Raw genomic sequence first — 17,870 nt, 5'->3', positions numbered from 1 at the left:
GGCATGCAACAACTGGTACACCTCACAAAAATTGTTGCCAAATAAATTCATAATTAACTATCAAGTTATTGAGTCAATAATGATGGAACTGAGAAACTTCCTATGTGCATACAATGAGTACTTTAAAAATATGTCCATCTATACCATAATGATTTGATATGATAAATTTATGGTTTTGTGATTAAAGAATGCAACTCATCCATGGTGGTGGCTGACGGTATCAATCTCTACGATATAATGATACCTTTAGTTGAGATTAGTGGGGCTTGAGAAAGTCTCATATATATTTTTATTATATTGAGCACGACAAAAATTATTTTGAAAGATGATTTGAGGATAGTCATTGGTTGATTGTGAGCCTATTCACCTAAACCACCCATGGCCCCTCTTGCTTTTAGATGTGTGGATAATCAGTTCATCCATAATAAATTTCAAGGCTATCTATGTCTACAAAGAGTAGAATAGTGTAGTAGATTTGAGAGCTTCTCGTTTTGCTGGACATGCCACCCAATTTTGTAGAACTTCAGCATCCTCACTTCTTAATTTTAAGATATCTTATATTCCAACTTTATTGGTTGCATCTTATTTAACCTTTTCAATAATAATATAAAAAAAAATTAGTGATAAAATCCTAACTATATTTTTAATTTAAAAGTAACCATTCACTTGAGTTTTCAGTAAAAATAGCTATCTATTTCAAACATAAGTTAAAAGCAGCCATTCATTTTAGTTGAAATGATCTTTATACCCTTATATCTTTTAAAATACTATAGTATTATATTATCATAGTGTAGTATTCCTTTACAATAAGGTAGTATTATATTATATTAGCATAATATTACTTTATAATAATATAATATTATTTTATTATATTATATTAGTATAATATTTTTTATAATAAAATAATATTATATTATATTAATGTAGTATTCTTTTATAATAACGTAGTATTACTTTATTGTATTATATTAGTATAGTATTCTTTCATAATAAAGTAATATTATATTATCATAGTGTAGTATTCCTTTATTGTAGTATTGTTTTACAACAATACAGTATTTCTTTATAATAGTATAATATAATTTTATAATAGTATAATATTATTTTATAATAATATAATATTATTTTATAACTGTAAAGATAATTGAATCATTTTATTTTTATTTGGACAGTTGTTTTTAAGTTATGTTTCAAATGGATAACTATTTTTATTTAAAATTTAATTTTTTTAAGTTTAAATTTAAATAAATAATTTTTTAATTTATTTTAAAAAATAAATAATAATTTAATATATAAAAAAAAATTTATAATGAATAAAAAAATTTAATTTAATCGGAAAGCGAAGGGATGAGTGAGAATAGAAAGATACGTACTTTTGGACGATATGTACGAAATCAAGGTACAATATCCGACGCGAAAGGGCGCCCGCTCGGCAGCGGGATCGCATATCGAATGAAAGCTGGTGTTTTAAACCCAGTGCGATCCGGACTCGGTTCGCCCAAACGTATAAACCCTTCCAAAGCCCCTCCTTTCCCGTCCGCTCTCGTCCTCGAGACCAAACCCAGTCCAAACCTTCTTCCCCTCCCCACCAAAATCCCTCTTCTCGAGTCTCCACTCCCTCCCTCGTCTCTCTACGGATCCGCGGTCTCCTCGAGCCCCGCTCTTTCCGTAGCCCACGGCGAACGCTTCTTGGAGGTAGGGTTTCTCAGCGAAGCACCCCCTCCTCAACTTCGGCATCATGTACGGTGGCGGTGAGTTCGATTGGAGCTTCTTTGATCCCATGCCAGCTTCTTTTCCTCTCATCTCATTTTTCGGTTAACCCTAGAAAGATAGATGGAAACCAAGTGGTATCGTCTGATTTACCGTCTACCTTTGGTTTCTGATCCGTAGATGAGGTCTCGGCCATAGTTATCGATTTGGGTTCTCACACGTGCAAAGCTGGTTATGCGGGGGAAGACGCTCCCAAGGCAGTGTTTCCCTCTGTAAGTATTTCTTGAAGAGCGGTGCATTGTGTATACTTTTGCTGCAAATTTGAATTTTGGTGCAGTTATGCTACAGTTTGTGCTTATCTCCTTGTGAGACATTTTTCTGCCATTTTCTTTTCGTTAGCGGGGTTTTCTGTCGGGACTCAGAAAAAGGGGAGTAAATTCAAGTTACTATCTCTCTCTTCCTTTTTGGGCTTCAAAATTAGTTATTAATGTACTTTGGAAGTTGTGGTTTACAGAGCTAAATCTCATGCAAGGTTAGTTGCTTTGAAAAACTGCAAAATTAAACAATCATTGATTAAAATTACTGTTCCTCAGTACTATCCATTTGATGAAAAAGAGCAAATTGTGGTGCATCATTATATCCTACAGATTATATTCAATTCAGATTCACTTGTATTATGGCATCTTGACATTCTCTTTCTGATATTCATTACCTTGCTACATTCCATGATTAATAAATTTTTTTGACATGCATAATGATGGATAATTTGTTTTACAAGGATATAAATATGTCGTACATTCTTTTTGATTTTTATTTTCAGTAGAACAAGACAAATATTTGCTTTTGACAGATCAGAATATGATAACATAGTTGTAACATGTTTGATTTTAAGGAAATCTGGCCCATATTTCGTTCCGATAAATGTTCTGCTTCCTCAGGTGGTTGGCTCGATTGATCACATAGAAGCTAACAATGATGTCAAGTCTGAGAAGGAATCTGAATCTGCATCAGATTCTAAAAATGGTGTCAAGCCACTTGATTCAGATAAACCCAAGGCCAAACGGAAGTTGTATGTTGGTTCTCAAGCCCTAGGGTACAGACGAGACCATATGGAGGTCAGGCAGCCACGAGGCTTAGCTTGTGTTTTTGTACCTTTCAAGGATTGATGTGATTTGGTGCATTATATTTTAGTAGCTTTCCCATTACAATTATGTTTGTTAATTTTGTTTAGGTGATATCACCTATAAAAGATGGAGTTGTTGTTGATTGGGATATTGTTGACAATATATGGGATCATGCTTTCAGGTATGAGCTGTTTATTACACTGATTTAGCTAGCTTCTGTGATGTCAAAAATGAGAGTGATTCTTATTCTGTGTTTTCTCTTTATCATATTCTCATTCACCTCTATCAGATGTTATGAGTTTGCAATCTGTAACTTATTAAGTTGGTTCACATTTTCTTTATCTATTTGCCAATAAATTTTAGCCTGGGGCATAGTGGAATAAATTTCGTTAAGGTCTTCTACAATAATAAAGCATTACAGCTGTTCCTTATGGATGATTATGCCCTAGTCCTGGTGTTAAATACCTTATAATTCATTGTTTCATTTGTGAAGAACAGCCAATACAAGCAGTTGTATATTTTAGTATTTAATTGCATTTGCTTATATCCCATCTTTTTCTATGCAACAGTAGCTTTATTAAAGCCACTTTGGGCATTATTACATCATGCAGCAGCCAAATCTCATATGTTTTATTCATTATGGTATCCGTGCATCAAAGTCAGCTGGTGACTGTTTTTCACCAAATCATATGGATGCAGAAACACACATTTACATGGTTTGGTGGCTCCTTATCATTGTCGTTGTTTGTTATGACCTATGCTTTACTACTATTGCATCTGAAATTCGTTATCTGATATATTGGATTGTTTTACTCTCTTGATCTAATGGTGGCAAGTGCAGTATGTTTTCTGTTTGTTAATTAGTAACTGCTGTTATCTGGAATGCCTGTTGGAGAGTGTTATAAGTGCCCAATGCATACACGATTTCCAAGACATCAGTTTAGGCATGTGGTGCTGATCAAGTTTGTTGGCCTCTTTGTATATTAGTATGTGAAGGCCATCCCTACACACCCCCTCCCTTTTTTAAAAAAGGACATTCCCATCTGATCTCATTGTTTAATTAGTGGAAAGGAACTGGACATCCAATTCACTTATTGATAAATAGCTTAGATGCCCCGGTTATAGACTTGTTAATATGCTTACCAGTATCTAAGATTGAGTTCATGCTTTAAGTATGAACCATATTATAACCAATTAAACCGACATGCCTAGACAGCTTATGAAATCATTGATGCATGATTTTCCTACGGTACAGCATCACCGTGTCTAAATGAATCATATAATGCTGGAATTATGTTTTATGATCACAAATCATATTTGTTTATGTGCCTGTTGAGGCTGTTGTTTGGTTTGTATGACAATCCTGTGAAGCATACTCTTGCAGTGATTAGAGAAGCGATTTTGTTTGATATAACTATGTGAATAATAGTTACTGTGACTATGCTGGCTTTCACAGGGAACGGTTATTAATTGATCCCAAAGAACATCCGATGCTGCTTGCAGAACCATCTTGTAATACTCCTCAGCAAAGAGAAAGGTGATCTGGTTCCTTACTAACATGGGACCGAGATTTGCTATTTCTGTACTTACGTCAGTGTTGGATGTGCATGACTGTAACCTTTTTGTTTAATGTTTGACAGGGCAGCAGAGCTCATGTTTGAGAATTACAAAGTCCCAGCGTTATTTTTAGCAAAAAATGCTGTATGCTTTCAGTCCATTCTTCATTGAGGCACTTGGCATAATCATTAATGCCTTCTCTAAGCTGAGTTTTTTCCAACTGGTTAGCATATGCATATGGTTGACTATACTATCTTCCATTGCCAGGTTCTCACATCCTTTGCATCTGGGCGAGCTACGTCTCTTGTTGTTGATAGGTAGGATACTTGTGCTTGCTGAAATTATTTTTTGCTGTCCTTTCACTTGCATTTTGTATGTCAGGAGCTATATTTACATGCAACCACACTTGAGTGCATTCTTAAAATTTGATGTACTCAGCTATTATTTTCCCCAAGTCTGGCAAAATTCATTTCTCAGTGCCACACAAGTTTCTGTTTTTTCATGACATGATACTTCCATTTTTGGCTTTTATTGTTTTAAAATGATTGGCCTCCATAGTTACAAAGCTCTATAATAGGTAATTGAAATCATACAATGCAAAAACAGCTGTATGATGATGCACATAAATTCATTCTAAATCCATGTCTTGGCTATGGCTTAAGTGTTTAATGTAGCATTCTCAATAAATAATTTGGCCATGTATTTTGGTAAACCATTTTGGAGTTCTTTGGTGTGAAACTGACTCATCCATAGCAAAGTTTCACCATTGAACACTGTTATATTCTCCGTGCTTGGCCCTGTCTGGAGGTTGCTATGTGATAATCGTCAAATCAAGTGATCTCTTGCTACTTGGTCATCAGGGAGGGAAGTGGTGGCATTGTGATCCAAGTATTTAAGTTTAATTCCCATTTCTGCAATATTTAGATCTAATGTGTGATCTTCAAAATCTCACTGGATAAATGAAGCCTTGTGCTAATTAATGAAAAGTGACATGAACTGATATTTGGCCAATGCATCCTTTTTAACTAGTTTGTGCAAGTAGATCAGTGTTTTAGGTTTGTTTTGACGTCATCGTCTTTCCAGCAGGAGCTCATTGCCCTTCTATCATTCTTTGGTTACTCTTTTAGACTTTTTTTTTTTTGTGAATATTAATTGTTTTATATATCAAAGTAGGGATGTGCTTACCCTAATTGTTTCTTTGATTCTTGTTTATCGCCACTTCATATGCTTGCACTCTTCTAGAATCACAAGTTGCATGATACCTTTTTAACCTATCTATTACTGGAGTTTATTTCCTGAGGTTGTCCTGTGTCGATGGTTTCTGTGTGTTTTTTTTTTTTTTTTGTGGTTGCCTGGTAGGACAACCGACTTAGTTGTGTTGTTCAATGTGCAAGATTATAAACATAAATACGATACACCCTGCAAACATGTATCTTCCATATCTCTAACAGGTTGCCATTGTCTTAGTGTAGCATCACTCTTTAACAACTAGATATTTTAAATCTGTCCTTATGCTTTGAGGGAGTGTCTTCTGATATTGCTGTGGTTTTTTGGCTTTGATAATATGCTTATCATGTTAATTTAACCCTTGCAATAGAAGCATGCTGCCTAGTGTATGAGCATTTTTGATAGAGATGAGGTAGCAGACTCTTGGGACATCATAAAACAAGAGCCAATCAAGTAGCATTGACATATTATATTGTCTATATTATATAATCCAATGATTCTGGGAACTTTAACAAAATTTGTTATATCAAGTTAAATAAATATTGTCCTCCAATACTCGCAGTTTGGAGCTTCGGTCAATTGGTGGGCTTAGCATGGTCGCATTAAATTTTGTAACACTGAATCTGGCCTAAACTGTGTAGGGATGAATTGTTTTCTACATGTCTTTATGTCAACATGTGTGTGTATATCGATAAATGTGTGTGCACATGGCAGCTCATCTGCACGTGGTGCTCCAAGCAATGTTTATCCTTTTACAGTTCTCATGTTATTTTCAGTATTTATAACCATTAAAAAAGCTTTTTTTTTTTGTGCTTCAAAATCACCATATTTTTATTTCTTAATGTTACATGGGTCTCACTATCATTTTTAGGTTTTTATTGTTGGCACACTTTAGGAATTTGGAATGGTTGTTTCTTGGATGCCTGCCTTTGCTGTTGAATTTTTCTTATTGCTCAAATATCATCGTAACATTATAATCATGCCGAGACTAGCAATAAGAGAGTATTTCTGATGCAGCGGGGGTGGATCCACAACCGTTACTGCTGTGCATGATGGCTATGTTCTTCAAAAGGTATTCTACTGCCGCTGTAGACAAAGTAACTTAAAACATGTGATGATACGGGCAACTCAAACACGTCTCAGCCATTTTAGTGAGCTTGATGGAGTAGCAGCTTAGCATTATTCTAAATAAAGCATTTCCAATATTTGTGCATGACTGTATTGCTGCAAGGATGCAAGTGCTTAATATGGTGCTTTCTGTTCCTTATTTTGTTTCATTTGATAAAGTTGTTAGATTTAATGGGGGTTACCCTGCACTGTTGCGTGGATTGCCATTCACGAGTGTGTAGGTAAGTTGTGTATCTTCAAAAATTAAACCAAGCTTTGAATGACTAAATAATAATAGTAAAATCCTAGCAAGTTATGGGTGTAGGTGAAAATGGGCTGGTTCTCGTTGGGCCACCCCAAGCTTATGTGCAGCTGGAATTGTTTAAGATGTGACAGAATTTAATGGAGTATGATTTTATTTATTTTGTAGACCATGCCCAGTCCCAATCTGACTTATGAAAGTCCAGTCCCAGATGATATTTATTGTTTTAAAATAATATATTATTTTCCACATGATTTTGCAAAGAAGGAAGCTGCTGCACTTCCTCATGGCATATGGTTGGAATTGCACACCAGCTAGCCAGACTAGGTTGGGTAAACAGTAGTTTGATGCGCAAGTGACATACCTAACCCTTAGCCCAAAGTTGACTGGTACCAGTTTGCTTCTGTCCTGGACTGCTTGGATGCAGAAGTATCTTGGCTAGGTCTAAATTATAGAAGCAGAAGTTTTAACTTGGTTGTAACATACCCAGTTTCACTCTAATGCAGCTTCAGGCTGGTTATGGTTGTTCAGTACAGCATACCATACAGCATACATACAGCATCTATATAGTATATGCTTGCAAGATATCACACAGGGGCATTAAAAATTGTCTATAAATATATATCATTTAGAGGAAATACTCGAGTTCGGCCGAGGATTTCACGCATGAGCCCAACACAACCTGATCAACCCGGCCCAACCACCTAAAATTTAGGCTGGGTAAAGCATGGCCTGTACATGACTTATTTTTTAGAATAAACTGGTCTATACTTGCTGATTTGAGCACTTCTATGTTTGACATTTTAGAAGTGTCACATGCACTAGGATTCTTTTTCATTTTAGCGTGGTTGTTTGAGTGGCTGTAGGCTGCGGCAAAATCACCAATTGGAGGTGAATTCCTGACCGAGTGTATGATGAAAAGTTTGGAGAGCAAAGGCATTGTGGTAAGTTAACTTATAACTGTGTTTAGAACCAAATGATGATTTTGTAGTCGCTAATTTGTGATTCCGGAGTCCTGCATTGGCTTTATGGTTTTTCAGTTGAAGCCTAGATATTCCTTCAAGAGAAGGGAAATCCGGTCCGGAGAATTTCAGGTAGCCTCATGAAAATTTGGCCTGTGCTTGCAAGCTTTTTTCTTAATTATGTATATGTGGATACTTTGTTTTTTTTTAATCTGTTTGTCAACACATATTGTTTTTAAATTTTTCTTTCTTCCCTGTGGTGCTCTTATTGTTGAATCAACCTGATAACTCTAAAAATCATGCTGCCCCTTAAATTAAGATACAGTATTTTCTATCCATCTTACTGAATACTGCGAAACAAAAACTCTTGATGTGCTAATTCTGTGGTTAGCTGCAACTAGTACAAATTGAGCTTTTCAGTACTTCAATGGATGTATATGTGAAAGAGGGAAGACATACTTCAAACTAAGACCACAAGTGAAGACATACTTCAAACTAAGACAAAATATATGCATGTTGGCACAATGGCTGCTATTGCATTAGCTAAAGATCAGGTGTAAAGTTGCATGCTATTGCTATATCTTATGTTTTGTGGTTGGTCTACCAATTGTGTTAAAAGCATTTAAGTAAATTCTTATTAAGTATGTTTAACCTACATTTAGTGGATTGCTAGGGAGTCTAAGAAGTGACTGATGAAGAAAAGATTTGAAATGAAAAAAACATATAATATAAAGGACTTGGAAAGATGCGGAAATGCTAACAAAGTTCTAATACAGCTTTTAAGGCTGAAAGTCCACATTATTGTGACCTATATGGTAGAGTTGTCTCTGGAAAAGGTGAGAAGAATTGTAGCTAGTAAATTGAGGAGAGAACTTGTGAAGGATGATGATGGAGGATTATGTTGAAAGCATTGAAGGAAAATGATCTTAGTACTCTGCAATGTTTTGTGGTTCTTGTTTTGGCAATCTCGTATCCATACACTTGGCCTTGATGAACAAATTAAGATGCATATTGTGAACGGTCAGGTGGTTCCGCAACTGACATTTTAGACATATTTTCTGGGTATGACTACTGTTTTGCATCCCATTGGTTTTTAAAAGTATTTTATTTATCCTGAGGAATAATAGTTATGCACAAAGCAGATAAGTTTTAATCTCATGCATGCATCATGCTCTCATATACCTGATGCCCTCTTGATAACACATTCCCAAGCTTGTACTGTGAGAATAGTTGCATTCAGGTTTGGTATTCCAAGTCCAAAACAAGGGAGTGAGATGTTGGAGATTGGAAAAAAAGAAACATTATTTCATCAATTCTAGTTGCAAATAGTAACCAGGTTTTTCACTTGCTGGAGCATCTTACATCCCCTTCTAGATTTGAATGAGTTAAAAGAATTGCTTTTCAAACTCATCTCAAATCTGATTGCATTCATGGTTTCATTATCCTGTGAAGCAAGGCAGCATTTGATTCAGTGTGAATTGCAAGTTGCAGGAGTTCAACTTTTGATTACATTATACCAGTACTTGAGAAGTTGGAAGTATCAATCTGATAGTTATGCTTTCATGTTTCCATAAGCTACAGGAGATTTCTAATTGCTCTATTTTCCAGATAACACTATGCATGGTGTAAAAGACGTTCTTAGAAAGCTTTAAGTTTGTCAATGTAACAATTATGCTGCCTAGAAACATTAAAACATTTACTTGGTTAAATGGTCAGAATTTTTTAAATCATTCAATGCATCATGGATGGAGGCATATTTGAGATTTTGTTTATAAACAAATCAACTGGAAAAGGAAATTCCTCTAGAAGTATGTGGTGGATAGTTAGACTAAGCACAATGAATTTGAATAAAAATCAACCTGATTTTTTTTGTACCAAGTCTTCTATCATTAAAAAAGAAAAAACACTGAATTAAATACAAAATGGCATGCTTTTCATATTGAAAGTACATGTTTCAGATTTTTCATTAATTTATAAAAATATCTTTTTGTTTCACTATCTAGATGTAATTTGTAGTGTCTTATGTAATTCTTTCAAAGCCCTAAATAATTTAGATTGATGAGACTCTGTTTCAATTATATTAACTATTTGTCTCCTTTATTTTATATTTTTCACAGACAATAGATCTTGATTTTCCCAATACCACAGAAAGCTACAAGCTGTACTCCCAGGTATGTGTTCAATCTATGATTAAAAAAAGAAAAAAAGTAGCTGTGTTGATTGTCTTGTGATCGAGATTGCTCTGTGCAGAGGGTAATAGCAAGTGATGTCAAGGAATGTGTATGTCGAGTACCAGATACTGCATTTGATGGTATATCTCAATTCCATATGACATAAATAATTGTGAACATGAATACTTGGTCTGTGTGGCTGAAGTTTGAAGATAATGTACCTCCTTTCATTTTTATCGGTTGTTAATTGTTAAATTTTCTCATTCTGGTATCACTGTGCATGTGGTCACTCAGTAAAGGAAAAAAAAATGCTGTCTGTCAGGTGTTTTAGCTAATTTTCCCATCTTATGTTTGTATTCATTCTAAGTCGTAAGGATGAGAGCATTCAAACGTGAAATATCTTTCAAGCACTTCTTTTATTCTTCTAAAATTAACTAAAATATCTGGTGCATGATTACTTATTGAGAATTGTGTGATGTATTCCATATATATGTTTTTATTGGTGCTGGCAATTAGGATTTTTACACATATAACCCAGTCAGATTTGTTGGACAGAATATTGTATCCCTTGACATTTTGTGGTTACTCTTTAGTTGTCAAAGATTATCTTCACATTTGGCTGATGTCTGAAATCTGTCTTCAGAAATTCTTAGAGACTAGTGGTAATGATCTTCAGAATATTTTCTACATATTTAGCAATCTTGTAACTCATCGGAAATCTAGTGAAGTTGAATAGAGTGGTTATAATATCACATACAGAATGCAGCAGGTGAGGATAATGTCATTTTGGAGTATAACCAACTTTGTCATTCTACAATAAAGTGATAATGTCTTTAGCGATCGCTACATTCTGGGAGGACTGTTACTTCATGTTCATTATGGAGATCTTGATATGAGTAATTTTATAAAAGCCTGGAGGGTCTCATTGTGGTGAGCGACATCTGTAGTAAAATTCAAATGGTTATATAGGTAGATGAAGTTGAAGAGGACGCATTGCAGGAGCCAGGAGGACAGATTTATGTTACCATGTGATGGTGTTTTCAGGGTGTAGAATTACTCATTCATGCTTCAATTGTACTACACATCATAATGTCTACTAGCATGAAAGGACCTGGTTTTGAAAATCTTTTCTGACTCACAATTGAAAGGCACCAGTTTTATGTGGATCCATGGTAGAAAATTGTGTACTTTAAAATAGCTTTCAGGCAATGAAGTAATTGGCTGGAATCAACATTATTCGTTGGAATTTACTGTGGAGGGAGAGAATCTAAGATCTGAAGTCAATTGCTTTAATCCAATTCACAGATCAGATTTGCAATATAATTCCGCTATTTTTCTGCCACTCTGTTTTGTAATTCTGGTCTTTGACTTTAGTATGTTTGAGAGGAAGGAACTAACCTGGAAAAGCCTTTTGTTGCAGAGACTGCATATGCGAATGTTCCTATGACTTCATATGAGCTCCCGGATGGGCAGTAAGTTCATTACCATTTTTATGCTTAAATTTGTATGTAATAGTTGGGTTACTTGGGTATGATTTTTTTTCTTCTCCTAAATTTCCAGGGTCTATTCTCTGTATGTACTCGTGCATTATGTTCATATCATTTTGCATTGGTTTCATCTCAGGGTATTCCAAAACTCATCATACACTGTGCATTTTGATAACTACCTTTTTAATTATGTGATGCAGGACAATTGAAATTGGTGCCGATAGATTCAAGATTCCTGATGTTCTGTTTAATCCATCATTAGCCCAGGTATATAATTGAAATTTCTTGTGCTGAATGATGTTTTTCCTTTTTCTGTTTCCATGTGAAAGATACTTTTCAATGCAATGAAATGACCAACAAAGAAAACTGAAATTGTGAATCACTTAGAACTAGCCACAATGTCACGCATTCTTTTGACCAGATAGCTGAAGTTCTCTAAATGAACTCCACTCTGTCTTTCCATTTTCTGCTTCAATCTAACAATGAACTTTTTATATGGACATGGCCATTCTGCTGATCTATGTAACTTTGATGTTTAGTTTTGTGAGGTTTAGACATATGGCTTATGTTAAACTCATGATGCAACTGATAATATGAATTTGTTCCACAATTATAATTGTGTGAAGGTGTATCCAAAAAACAGCTGATGCATGAAGTTTTACAAGTTGGTTGTTCTTGTATTCATTTGTGTGAATGTTTTGGTCCAAGTAAATGCAGATTGAGATCTTAGTTTTTTCATTCTGTCTATTGTTTCTGATTTTTTTATATCAAATAATTGCTCATGTACATTTTTTCTGCATTGGATGTTGGATGTTAGATGATTCTGGGCATGGAGAGCTTTGCAGATTCTGCTGCACCTGTCCGTGGTCTTCCACAAATGGTGAGCCCATCCATGTCATTTTACTTTTCATTGAGTATTTAAACCTTATCTTGCTAAATTTGCTAAGTTTTTGGCTTGTCTTTTTGTTTAGGTCATTGAGAGCATAAATAAATGCGATGTAGACATTCGGAGAGAACTATTTAGCAGCATTTTGGTAAGTGTACATGCCCATTTTCAATATGTTTTTTGATGGTTTGATCATTGATGCTTTTATTTTGCCTGAATGCTGAAAATAGTGTCTCTATTCAATTGTGTGTGTTGTTCCATATGGTTTTCCAGTAGGTTTAAGAGCTAAAGAGAACGCTGATTATTGATATTTCTCCACGAGATTGGGTTTTGATAAAATGCTTGATATGGTAGTTTTTCTGTAAGGATAAAACTATACAGACTATGGTAGTTTTTCTGTGAGGATAAAACTATACAGAAAATGATCTTGCATCAGAGAAGGGAAACCAGTGCTAGATATAGTAATTTCAGTTAATTTCAGGATTATCCCCCCTCTGTTTCCTGAATCTTAAATGTTGTTTTGGTTAATCCTTCTTTTCAATGAACAGCTTGCAGGTGGCACAGCATCAATGCAACAGTTAAAAGAGCGGCTCGAGAAAGAGTTGATGGAGGTAGAGTTTACCAACATTCACATCCATTGTGTTTGCTATCCCCTTACCTCCCAATTTGTTGTATGACAATGTAAATATATTATTTCAAATTAACCCATCCATACAAGGGGAATGGCAAATAATGTTTCAGTGAGTTCTTCTTATCATCGAGTTTTATGTTCTTGTTGGTTGCAAAACTTGCAATTGTCAGAATAATTTACTTGCAGCCATCTTTTAAAATTAGTCGTCTTGGCCTTGAAATATTAGAAAAATAAAATCCAATAAATATTTTCTTTATTTTGGTCAAGATATACTACCTTCTCTTTCTCCTCGAATCTGAAAAGCTTTTACGACTTCTGTTTGATGAATTGACTCAAGTAAGTTGATCGAACATTAAATTGTCTTTGCTTGTATTATTTCATATATTATGTCTTCTATCCTTTTCTTGATGTATACTAAGCTTCCGAAGGCCTTGGTTTTGTAGAGGCAGCCGAGGAACAAACTGGTTGCTTGCATGCTTATAATGCACAATGGTGATTTTAATTTCAAATTGGAAATACCATTCTGATTTCCATTGCATTGTTTTCTTCAGGAGGCTCCTCAAGCTGCACGTGTTAAGGTACTGGCAAGTGGGAATTCGATAGAAAGACGATTCAGGTCATAGTTATTGTTCTCTCAAAAAATCTTGGCTTTATACACTTTTTCTACCAAACTGGCACATTTATGGTTAGCAACCACCTGAAACCTATTTTACTGTTATTTTTTCAAGCTTGTCTGTTCTTTTTATATGTGCGTCTCATGTATCTGTATATATTTTGGAGATGGGTGAGCTTGGAACAGCTTGTATAAATTCTCAAGTACCATTAAGCTTCTAATAAGTGAGATAACGGTGTACAGTTTTGAAGCTGGATGGACTTATTTTAGTACACCTAACTTTGGCAGACTTGAGGTGGTCATAGTTCGAGAGTTTGCCTGACTGATATGGAAGCAAATGGTATGATGAAATGTAAATCTCCTGAAGGAGTTTACATTCGTATCAGATTTAGGGTTTTGGAGAGTGGATTTTAGTTTTGAAGATATGACAGTCAATCTTGATATGCTCCACCTGCTAGTGGCAACTTACTAAACCCTTTATTTATCATATACCATAATTTTGATCATCCAGTCACACTTCTTATTAACTCCTGTCATTACATTAACATGACAGACATACATTGTCAGATATGTAAAACTATAAATATCTAAGTTCAGGTATTTGAAACCACATGCTGTATTATCCTGAGTTATAAATTCACTGTCCCCAAGAACAGAGGACCTGCTTGTTTGGCGCATTAGTTTAATTTTATTGAAATCAAGGAATGGGACCTGCTCTTTAGTTGCATTTTAAATCTTACAAGAAATTTACCCTTCAATTCTAGAAAACCTAAAATTGGCTGGTGTTTCTTTTCCTACAATGTTAACGCTGCTGCTTTGTCCTTTTGAAGAACTGGTAGTGTGGTATCATTTCTCAATGGTTTTTATTAGATGGTGAATGCATGGTGCAGTGCATTTATGTTGAACTATTTTGACTTTCCATTTCATCTGATGTTAATATGCGCAACTTATCTAAATAATCAACAAGTCTTGTTTATGTGCAATACATGGTCGGCAAATTTCCTGTACCATGGTTCCGTAAGTCAACTGGGTCCAACCATAGGCTCAACAGCTGATTCTTTGCAGACTAAGATTAGGAATATCTCAAATGTATCTTGCCTCATTCTGCAGAGGCTTTGTGATTACATTTGTATTTTTTTTAAAGAGGAAGTTAAAATCATGTAGGATGTATGAGTTTTTTCCCATCTTATTGGAGGCTCGAGGCTCATGCATCTGCATTTATCTGATAGTTTATGTACAAGTTGATTCAGGAGATATGTTTAGTGATAATCATCATGAAACCTGATTGTGTGAAATCTTAGAATCTCTTTGTTCTTCAACAGCTGTTCGTTGCTGTTTCTGTATGGTTTGCACCATATAATGGGTTTGTATATGAATAATCATTGCAGTGTTTGGATAGGAGGAAGTATTCTGGCATCTCTTGGGTCATTTCAGCAAATGTGGTTCTCCAAAGCAGAGTGAGGCTTTTTTTTTTTAATGAAGAATATCACGTTTCATTCTGTTATTACTTGCAAGCACAAAATGGTTTGGTGAACCAACATATTCTTCGAATGGCTCATCTACCTGTACATATGTGGTGTGGCAGGTATGAAGAGCATGGAGTTTCATATATTCAGAGAAAATGCCCTTGAGGGGTATGATTCCAGGAAAGCACAATGCACGTTGCCATGAAGATGTGCTCGTTCAGGGCCCCCAAGCTGGAGTGGTACCGGTTGCTATCTGATAATGTTCCTCTTCTGATGACCGAGGAATGTTGTACTGATATTATCAATATTTTCTGATTAATCTATCATTATTTAATATAGCTAGATTTTCAAGAAATTAGAAAAAGAATGTAACTTTACTCTACTACAACAGTTAGAGATTATAGCAGCACATTTTCTCTTGTTCTGAATCTTTCTCACTAAACATTACTTTGCCTTTGGGGTCCTGAATGCGTGACATACATTTGCTGTGTTGTTCTGAGCATGAACCTTGTTAAGGGAGGTGATTCAGAGCTCAACAAGTTACTGTGTCGTTACTGCTGCTTGTATGAGTGCTGAACTATACCAAAACCAAGAGAACTCTTTCATGGTATGAATACTCAAAGTGGGTGCTTAATTTTTTCGCAGTATGTTCATGCTCCAAATGATTGACAATGAATCTCCCCTACATTTTCGAGTGATTTATGTATTCTCATATTCTGAAGAGTCCAACCTCGGCGCCTGATTTCTGTTTAGCATTCCTATCTGTTTCTTGCTTAATAACCCGATTCATGCAGGACGTGTACCTTTGTGCTTTGGTAGCTCTTTGAAGTCGGTAATCACAATAGAGAGTGCTCTTTGATTTCTCAAATGACCTGCTGTTGCAAAGAGGAGGATACTAGGACAGCCTTTTTATGTCAAAAATCTAATTTTCCTAACTTTAACCCCAAAGAAGGTTCGACCTTAGCCATAATAAAAAGAGAGGTACCTTAATACAAGCAAGCTTGCGTGAGAATACAGAATTTGCAAGAGTAGGACATTATTGTTGGTCTCGCATCGAACTTTCCATAGGATGTCCAAAACTTTTGGCCTTCCATCAATTGCATCTCGCGAGATCATAATTGCTCCCAGCAAATATTAAAGAAAAATTTTAATGTTTCATTGATAACTACTTGATATCAAAAGAGTGTTACTAGGATTTATTTATAGGGTATTGGTCAACTCTTACACTGACTTTCGTCAAAAAGGAAAAGAATTCTGAAATAATTCAAAAAAGAAAAGGAGTCTGTAAAGGAGACCTATATATGGGGTTCCCAATTACATTTTGATTTTTTCTTCTCCTTTGCTGCATCAACTCTTCCTGGCTTGCAAAATCTGGTTCTTGATGAATACCCTACGATCTACTCTTCATAAAGATCCAAGTTGAGCTTCTTTTTAATCTTTAATCTTTTTTTGGTAAAAACAAGAAACTCCTTTTTGAAGGTAAAAATAAAATTCTTGATAACTTTTTTTTCATAAAGCACGGGATGAGTGTTGTAGTTTTTAACAATTTTAAACTAGAATTTTCAAATTAAATGGAGGTAGAGATTTGTTGAATTAAGAGTAGCAAATTGTATTATTAATGAAATTGCATTGAAATGATTGGTTATCCTCTTCTCTTTTTTTTCCCCTTTATTTTTTTATAGATTGAAATGGCTAATTATGGTTATTTTAGCAATATATAGATTTTTATAATTTGGCTTGAGTAATTAAATAAGAAAGTCTGATATATCAGTCATTCTACCCTACCCATGTCAACAACATCCTCTATTTTGGCAGAAAAATAATTATAACCTGATTTTTGATAAATGAAACAAAATGGTTTTCATTATCCAATTAATCTAATTTGTTGATTCTTTGAACTTTAATAATACTATAATCATAATCCATTCTACTATTATGACCTTAAACAAGGAAAATGGAGATATACATCGTTAAGGAGTTTGCATTGTTGTAGGAAAAAAAACAAGGGTGAGATTGTCATTTAACATGTAGATGTCGAGAAAGTGGCATGTTAATTGGATTACAACAACTATTTTTTATAAAATTGAACTAGAAAATAGGGATGAATTCATTAGAATCTTAATAAATAAATATGTAAAAGCTTTTGCTTGCGTTTGGTTTGTAAATTCTGATTGTTTCATCATGATTGCTAGAGATTATTAGTGAAATTATGCTTTGTTATCGTGTAAGTGATGTTAGGTTAGTGCATAAATATTCTGTTGGAAGCTAAGCTATATTTAGTTGCAACATAATGAAATCAAGTTTACTAGAATAAGTTTGGAGAAAAATATTGAAATAGGTTAAATAAACTTGATTTTGACTCTTATATATAGTAATCTGAGTTAATATCGATTGAATGGATAAATCTATTTAGCTTGCTCTAATAGATTGGTAGATTTGATTATGTTAGATTAGAGAACTTTACCCGAATTGGATGCCTATTGATAGACTATATGTTTGAGCCCCATCCCCTTGACTCTACTCGAATCTAATCCAACTTGCCCAAATTCAATCCACTACAATTTATTTTATCTACACCTGCCAATTTGTCTAGATCAATCATGAAGGTGGCTATAACTAAGATAGGTTAGAACTATCCGTCTCACCCTTTTCAGTAGTGTTGCAGAC

The 17,870-nt window shown here is 34.8% G+C and overlaps 1 protein-coding gene across 1 annotated transcript; it reads left to right on the top strand.

The window, feature by feature from the left end:
* The first annotated feature begins 1,539 nt into the window (after window positions 1–1,539).
* LOC105058959 (actin-related protein 4) lies at window positions 1,540–15,631 on the top strand. The gene is made up of 20 exons (XM_010942051.4): window positions 1,540–1,751; window positions 1,891–1,982; window positions 2,649–2,825; window positions 2,942–3,015; window positions 4,291–4,371; window positions 4,475–4,535; window positions 4,659–4,708; window positions 6,636–6,690; window positions 7,854–7,931; window positions 8,028–8,081; window positions 10,067–10,120; window positions 10,200–10,260; window positions 11,541–11,592; window positions 11,808–11,874; window positions 12,425–12,487; window positions 12,579–12,641; window positions 13,042–13,104; window positions 13,676–13,740; window positions 15,126–15,194; window positions 15,323–15,631. The coding sequence occupies exons 1-20, from the start codon at window positions 1,739–1,741 to the stop codon at window positions 15,366–15,368; spliced, it is 1,338 nt and encodes a 445-aa protein (XP_010940353.1). The 5' UTR covers window positions 1,540–1,738; the 3' UTR covers window positions 15,369–15,631.
* Window positions 15,632–17,870: the final 2,239 nt, after the last annotated feature.

This window comes from Elaeis guineensis, chromosome 16, assembly GCF_000442705.2.
Source record: "Elaeis guineensis isolate ETL-2024a chromosome 16, EG11, whole genome shotgun sequence".
Taxonomy (NCBI): domain Eukaryota; kingdom Viridiplantae; phylum Streptophyta; class Magnoliopsida; order Arecales; family Arecaceae; genus Elaeis; species Elaeis guineensis.
This window is presented reverse-complemented; position numbering and strand designations above follow the sequence as displayed.